Here is an 8,013-nt window from a genome sequence, read left to right as displayed (position 1 = left end):
AGAGAGAGAGAGAGAAACAACAAAAAACAGGTTTGAGCTCCAAATAGCAAGAAAAGTGTTTTTTTATGCCAACAGAAAGCTGAGAAGCAGTTCCTTCTACAGAACACTGCTGCAAAGGTTATTTTGCACTCCAGGTAGCACGGCTGTAAGTTACAACATTTCAGCAGCAAACAGACTRGTGAAATCAAAAGAGCATTCAGCAAATGGCCTGCAGTTCCCATTTCAAGGAAAGAAATTTGCATCCAAAGCATCAAGAGCATTTTAACTTGAGTTTGAAATAAATTCAGAGCAGATACATGCCGCCAACTTGTGTTTGTGACTGGAATCCTAGCCACAGTCAGACCAAACTTCTCAGCAGCCAGAGAGCAGAACAGGAGCCTCTCCTCAACCAAGGTGATAGCTCAGGCTTTCAGCACAGCAGGAGACACAGATCAGGGTCAGAAAACGGCATGAGAGACGACACACCTGCAGCTCACCCAGAGCACACAGGCCACAGCCATCAGTGCTGAGCGGGGTTCCAGGCCCCTGAGCCTGAAAAAAGTGTGAGCACCGGGATTTCATCCCATTCTAGGTCACCTTTCCCCAGCATCCAACATAGGCCAGGGTTTAAAAGCATGATGCCCACACGCTGCCACAGTAAACGCTCTCCATTAGCTCATTAAACACCGCAGCTAATTTCAGCACAGCATGCTCCTCAGAGAGCCACGTGTGTGCCAAAGGGCTCTGCTGGGTTTTACACATCCGTGCTGTGCTGCCCTTACTGGAGGCATGCTAACTGGGAAACATAACTTGAAGTGGAAGGGAGCAAATTTGGGGATGGGCTTTAGTCCTGCTGGGGTTTATGCGAAGCATCGGACCAGCCCAAGATAACTCTGAGTCCTGCACAGACAAGACTTTCCCTTGTGCTAGTAAGCTTCCATGCAAGCAGGGAGCCTACAGCTTAATTCAAACAAATAAGGGCATCTTAAAAGTTTGACTGTCCCAGACTCATAAAAAGCCCTTTCAAACAAGTACTAAGACAGCCCCGCGAAATCCAGCGGAGACAAAGCCAGGGGCTAGAGCACCACCCACCGCTGGGCTCTCCGAGGCTGCTTTCTCCCAGCCAACAGCTCACGAGTCCTGGCCCTGAAACCGACCGCTCTGCCCCGGCAAAGCCAAGAGACGCCTCCCGAGAGAGTGCTTCGGAGATTCAGAAATCTGTTTGAAGGAAGGCTTGCCTTTTTAAGGCACCAGAATTTATTTTCTGCTTCATCAGCATGCAGCAGGCTCCTGCCAGCGCCCTATTAGCAGGCATGTTTGGTCTGTTAGTGCCATCTACAGGGTTACCCTGCTCAGGAGCCACACTCTCAGGCTTTACACCAGCGTTACCACACACTGCAAGCAGCTCAGAAGGTAGCAGCAATGAATAACAAGTAAGCTAAAACCATGGAGCAAAAGGAAGTCCCTTCCCACCTCAGCTGCACCATGCACCAGGGCTCGAGCCACCTGCCTGCAGCACAGTGGGGACACGACCAACGGAGCAGGGCATCAGAGCGGGACGCTGGGARCTTGGCTTCTCTTTTCTTCAGGGAGAGCCACTAATTTACATGACCGAAACCTGTACAACCACCCTCCTCTGTCAGATGGATGAAAAGCAGATGTTAATGCCAGGAAACTCCCTTTATTTTATTGCAATTTTAATTCTTTGCACTGAGGAGTTAGGACATCACTGTTAAACRACCCCTTCCATGGGACAGTCCCTCCCTGCTATCTCCCAAAGCAATAAACAACATAGAACTTAAATTGTGTGTTCTGGAGAGGTAGGACTCACCCTACTGGAATTTTACTTTGTCTTCTGTCACAAGGAACGATCAGGAGCAAGCTGTAACTCACCTCCAAAATAAAKGCTGTCAGAGAATTTAGCTGCCTTATTCTTGTGGCAGATGAAGGTCAGGGAAACATTAGGTCTGCAAAAGGTTGTAAGAGGGCAGAGACAAAGGGCACCGGGATGCACAAAAGCCCAGAAGAGGAAGCAACACTGAAGTTGGAAGCCAGCTCCYGGCCACAAAATTGCGTGGCTCTAGCACCACCTCTCCCTAGCAGTAAGGTTGTCTCTCTGTAGTTACTTTTSAGCTTAGTTCAGAAAGAAAAGTATGACACGGCTGTCCGATGGAGACAAACTGGTGACCCACAAGGTCCCTCCTAGGCCTGCGCTCCTATGCTAATATGGGGAAAAGGGGTTAAGGTAAAAAAGAGGGAACAAGAAAGGAGAAACTCTAAAAACTCAAAATATGGAAATAATCAATGAAGGGGAGCACTGGGCAAATGTGTAAGGAGAAAAGTGTGGATCCAATAAATGAAGGGGGCTAATAACCTAAGTTATTGCCAAGCAGAAAGCAAGACAACGCTCTGTTAGGGCAGCTGAGCAAAGAAAGGCTCCAAGAATCTCTCCAGACCAGATCAGCATGTGAGACAGCTCCAGAGAATAATCCCAAATGCCAGCTGCCAGGCACATTACAATGGAGGAATCTGGTGAAATGGAATGTTTTATTTTATTTGTTTGAAGATACATTGGAGGTGGATGTTGTAAACAAAAGGAAAGTAAAACAATCAATCAATACACGACTGGCTGCTACTTAAAAATAAATCAACAATTCAAGCAGGAGGGTGAAAGAGTAGCTCCTCCATTTCTGAAAGCACAGACAATAACACAATGCACTCAAGTGCTGTTTTATTGACTTCTTGGCAATCTGTTCAGACCACAAGTCCATCTCCCAGCACTTTAATGCTGCAGCCTCCATTCAAGTCACATGTACAAATGAAACAAAAGTACCGTTATTAACAATACAGAGCTGATGCTCATACCACTCTCCATCAATCTCATTAACCTCAGCACGTGGTCCAGTCAATTTGCCTAGTAGTTCAATATCAACAGTGGAGGATTCGATACAGCCCTCCAAGAAGATCAGAGAAGCAATTATGTAAACTTTTGAAGTTCRGCTTTGGCTTAAACAATAGTGATTGTTTCAAGCAGACTCTGTAGCAGTCACTTGTGACACACGCAGGCTGGTGACTGTGCAGCATCACAGGGAACTGTGTACTCCAGTCTTGGTCCTCAGCATCCCTTGCTTGCACCAGCTCTGACAGCCTTTGGCCAGGTCAGCCTTTTGGCAAGGACTGGCAGGAGCACTGCGAGCAGGCCAGCAGCAAAAGGCAGCAGTCACAGTCCACAGCACCTCCTACTAACACCCTGATTCATTCCAGAAAAGAAAGCGCAGCAGTAGCTTGTGAGGAATAAACCCGTCCAGACACAGACACGTTCCTCCAAGCAGCACGTATTCATACAAGCACAGCACTGCATCAGTGCAGCTGTGCAGCTTCCAGGCCAGAGCTGTCTCAGGGCTCATGTGCATCAGAGGATTTAAACACACTCTAAAAAAAGCTACTAAAAGTTCTAACTGTTGAGAAGAGATCTACTTGGCTATCAACATGGAAACCAAATACACTAGAAGTAACAAAAATTGTAACTGAAATAGCGTACTAAACTGCTCTCATATTAGGAAAAYACAATGCAAGGCTTTAAAAGCTGCTATTATTAGCAAGATTCCCCACAAAAGCCTATACTAGCTTCATGCTGACTGCCCATGGGTAGTACTCCACCTCTTTGAGGACAGACTGCTGCTATAGTTTCAATTTACATTCTTCTTTCAGGAGAAATGAGATCCGTAAAAGGTGTACCGAGCTATAGATTTGTACTCTAAGGAGTCTCAGATCTCTGTTGTTAGCATCTTTTTCTCCTTCACAAAGAGCATTAACAATGGTTTAGAACAACCAGAAGCCCAGAGCAGGAATGTCAAGTCTTGGTCTGTAAAGAACTAAYGCAGACTACAGATTCCTTCCAATATGCAGGATGGTTCGGGGGGAAAAAAAACAGCCACATAGAATCATTGACTATGGCTCAAACCTGTCTCCAGCCAAAACAGGATCAGATTAAAAATGACAACAATACTATGTTACAGCCTCAGAATCGTCATTTTATTCTCTGTAGGATGAAACTCACTCCTTTAAGGAGGGCTAGCACAAAGACACGTATGTGGTACACAGATATTGGACTGGCATACTCTGGGATAGTCTGAGGCCTTCAAATTAATTAACTTTTGCCTACTTAGTACCAGAATAGGGGCCTTGTAACAAGTTCTAGCTATACCCACATCTTTCCTTTCTCAAATTCTAAGCACCTACTATAGCAAAATCAAGTTCCATCTAAATTATTTTTGTGATAAGACCTACAGCTTGAGGTCCTCTCTTTGATCAGAATCATTCAACTGTTAATATTAAAAATGTTCTTGGAATCATTCACTCTTGCAAGGTGAGGAAACTTCAAGACTGCAAAATCCATTCGTCCAATGAAGATAAATGTCTGAAGAATGATAAAGTAAATCACCTCAACGAAAGAAAAGCCAATGAACATGTCAGTCGAAACACTGAGCCAGAGCATGTAAGTGGACTGAAATAGTCAGACTTACCCGACTTGCACACAACGCTATAGAGGAACAAGTTCGCAGAGAGAGTTGAAGAGCTAAGAAAAGTATCAGCATGTGCACATGACCTGCAGCTGTAAGGAGGCTGGACACCACTGAATCAAACAGATCRGCTCTAGGATCACCTGAAGGGCAGCAACAGCCAGATTTAGCCATTACGGCTATCCTCACAGAGGAATGCAGCAAATCTTTTCATCTCTGCATCAGCTAAATAAGCAGAAAGTATCTAAAGTAGGCACAAAAGGATAAAAATTATATGAAATTAGGGCACATTCAAGTGGTGTGCTCACATGACTACACTACTAAAAATATAAACTTTTTAGAAAATTTTCTGCATGTGTGCAAGACAAAGCTCACAGCATCTGAGGTGATATCTCTCCAGGAAACCTCACCAATTCTGCATTCAGAAATGCTGCCCCTTGCACAGATGAGCACCAGGAACACAGCACTCCCATTTCCTGCCTCACGAACGATTTCAGAGCAGCAGCTAGACCCTGAGCTTACAGGTGACTGTCTGCAAATTTATTTGTCATTGCTTCTTGAGAAGAATATCCCTTTCCCCACCATGCTCTTTTTGTTAAATGTTTCGTACCCTTATCTAGAGAGGATTTGTTAACCAAAAGAAAAGAACTATTACTCCATAGATATTCCCAACCTTCATTTTAAAGGTAAGGTCCATAGCCTTAAAGCTGCACTTCTTCAACAGGGAACTTCCTGGCCTGCAGGGTAATTTCCCTTGGGTTCTCATAACAAAGGCACTACCAATTTGGGGTGAAGTTGGACTTACAGACACAGGTTTGCAGTGCCTGTAACTTTCAAGGAATGGCCCTCCTTTCATGGCTGAAAGGTGCTGTRAACAGGAGCACTTTGCAAGCAGCTTCTACCCTCTTAGCAGTAGGTCCATACCTAACAATGACATTAGGAAAGAGATTTTCTGCACCCATTCACATTTGGTTCACTGTAAGAACTGAAATATCAACTCAAACATCCAGTTGAGGAACCTCTCAGTTTGCTGGGCTGACAATGAGACATAATTTGAGTAACAGCAGAGTGAAACTCTATTCCCCTTCATGAAGGGATTATTTCTGAGACAGGGATGTCTTAGTTTAAGAATCACAGTCCATAAGGGTCTGGGTTTAATGCTTTATCTGGTCCTCCTTTTCCAGTCGACAGTTGTTCAAACACAAGTCATTCATCACRACAGAAGCAAGATTAGCCAACTCAGACCACCACAGCAGTCTGGCTCTTCCTCAGGTGATCTCAGACAGAGACAGCAGCTCAAAATCCAGAAGCTTGATAGACAGCACACATTTCTCTTGTGAATGTGTCATTGCAGGCACGCTGACTCGCAAATGGGAAGAACAATCTGAACCCTCACAACCCCACAGTCTACACAAACTAATATTCCTTTAAAGAAGCGTTCCTTTGGGCCCACYGGCACCTTTCCCTTGTAAACATGTTCCTGCTCTTTAAACCCAAGTAGTGACCTATATTATCATCATATGTAACTACAAGCACACTGATGAACTTAACTCATTGTTCCTTCCCCAAGCTATTCTGCCTGCTTGAATTAAGGCAATACTATCTACATCCATTGCTAGTGTAACAGATAACAAGACCTTTCCCAACTCATCAGATGCAGACTTGATTGCAAAGACATTTACTAAAGAAGTAACTCAATACTGCATGAAGGAAACAGGATCCACCTCCAAAAGGAATCCACTTGCCTGATACTTTAAGCTGATTGCTGCTGTCAGTGGAGAGAGGGATATGAGCATGTATAAAATACTGCTAAGATTTGTAGCTGCAATATTTGAGTCCAGAGCCAAAAGTTTTCAAATGTTGAGTACTCATCCAGGAGCCACATTTTTGTTAGCAAGCATCTGCCTGTGCAGTTAACATTCAGTGCAGCACCATTTAGTTTGCAACTCCAGCTTTCCCAACAAAATGTGTGAAGGAAATAGGTTTGGTCCCCTTCCCCCTGCCCCAGCTACAGAAGTTTTTGTGCTGTTAATTAGTACTCATTAYAAGCAATTAGAACAAATAAAACCCAAGGATTGGTAAAGTGATTCCACTGGTGGACTTGCACCTCTTGGTCAGTCTATGCAGCTGAAGCCACTGGTCAACTCCAAATCATCTGGAAAACAGAAGACACCCAGCACTAGAATGAGCATGTACAACTTGACAAAAACCAACCTCAAAACAGCTGGGGGAGCTGAGGGGCCAGGAAGCGAGTTAYGCCTAGGTACACGTTTCTCCTCAGCCTTAAAAAAACGACTGACTACAGACTGATAGCACATCACCATGAAAGCACACRTGCATCAATATGTGCCCCCAATGGGACCATAAGTTCTAGCTGTGATTCAGCTTGCAAGTTATTCCTCCACTTGAGGAACAGAGAAAGTTTTGTTTTCCTCCCTAACGCAGAGGGCCTTAGCTGGGACACGTGGGATGCCTATCCCTCATACTGGCATGTTAAGCATTAGAGCGGTGCTTCAAACACCAACTATCTGTAACCCTGGGTACGTCCTTTTCAATGTGCTTCATCAGAAATTGAAGAGAAGTGAAATAAATCTGTGTGCTAATACAGAAAGACCATGCACAGCTGTGTTTAATTCATGCAGTTCTGTCCCAAAGCTTCCACATCTTTAGAAAAGGAGACCCTTAGTCACTTTGAAAAAAAAAAGATAAATTTGCAGAATCTCCACTTACCGCTTCAGATTTCTTGTCTCAAACACTGTGTCCTCATCACTGTCAAACGAAGCCATCTCTATGTTTTCATCATAGTTTGAAAGAAGACCGTATTTCTTCCGCTGAGGTTTCTTCAACCTGAAATTAGTTTTGAGTTCGTTTCTGGGCCGCTCTGATCTAGAACTTAGGCACACAAAGATCGCAGAGTAAGTGCTCTTTCCCACACAACGCGACGGGTTTGCAAGGAGACGTGGCCTTCCTCAGGCAAGACGAACAGAACTAGGGGACTTTTATCACAAGAGAAATTGAGTCACCAGTAGTGACGTGAATTTACAGTGGCATTTCTCTGCTAGCAGAAGGCACCGGGCCAAAYGGGGACACGCAGCTCCCGGGCCGAGGGGGGGATCTGGGCCCGGGACCAGCCCCCGTGCCGGGCGGGGGGATCCAGCCCAGAGGGAACCAGCCCGCGGGGAGCAGCTGCCGGGCCGGGGCCCCCCGCACTCACCGCACGGCCCGCAGGAGGAAGTAGAGCGCGGCGAGCGCGGAGAGGGCGCTGAGCACGTACAGGGCCCGCTTCAGCACCGGCAGCCCGGGCCCCTGCGGCAGCCCCGCGCCCCACGGCGGCCCCGGCCGCGTCCCGTTACCGCCGGCGGCGCGCGGCGGCCCGGTGCCGTTGAGCGGGCTCGAGGCGGCCGGAGGAGCGGGGGTCTCGGCCCAGCCGCCGCGCAGGAGCACCAGGAAGAGGAGGCAGAGGGGCTCCGGCCGCAGCATGGCCGGGCCGGGCGCGGCGGCGGCGGCGGCG

The 8,013-nt window shown here is 46.5% G+C and overlaps 1 protein-coding gene across 3 annotated transcripts; it reads right to left on the bottom strand.

Annotated features, from left to right (window-relative positions):
* Positions 1 to 2,507: 2,507 nt before the first annotated feature.
* On the bottom strand, positions 2,508 to 8,003 carry FAM174C (family with sequence similarity 174 member C). Of its 3 annotated transcripts, none has more exons than XM_085311478.1 (3): positions 7,717 to 8,003; positions 7,233 to 7,394; positions 2,508 to 6,657 (listed from the first exon to the last, which is right to left on the bottom strand). In XM_085311478.1, the coding sequence occupies exons 1-3, from the start codon at positions 7,980 to 7,982 to the stop codon at positions 6,654 to 6,656; spliced, it is 432 nt and encodes a 143-aa protein (XP_085167604.1). In that variant the 5' UTR covers positions 7,983 to 8,003; the 3' UTR covers positions 2,508 to 6,653. The 3 variants fall into 3 exon arrangements, with proteins under 3 accessions (XP_085167604.1, XP_085167605.1, XP_085167606.1); XM_085311479.1 differs by having other exon boundaries at positions 7,233 to 7,388; XM_085311480.1 differs by having other exon boundaries at positions 7,233 to 7,349.
* Positions 8,004 to 8,013: the final 10 nt, after the last annotated feature.

The sequence above is a fragment of the Rhea americana genome, unplaced genomic scaffold, assembly GCF_003343005.1.
Source record: "Rhea americana isolate MKP2758 unplaced genomic scaffold, rheAme1 scaffold_341, whole genome shotgun sequence".
Taxonomy (NCBI): domain Eukaryota; kingdom Metazoa; phylum Chordata; class Aves; order Rheiformes; family Rheidae; genus Rhea; species Rhea americana.
This window is presented reverse-complemented; position numbering and strand designations above follow the sequence as displayed.

Coding starts and splice junctions, on each gene's coding strand:
- FAM174C (XM_085311478.1), bottom strand. CDS start 7,982: ATGCTGCGGCCGGAGCCCCTCTGCCTCCTCTTCCTGGTGCTCCTGCGC. Junction 7,395..7,716: donor TTCCTCCTGCGGGCCGTGCG/GTGAGTGCGGGG, acceptor TGTGTGCCTAAG/TTCTAGATCAGAGCGGCCCA.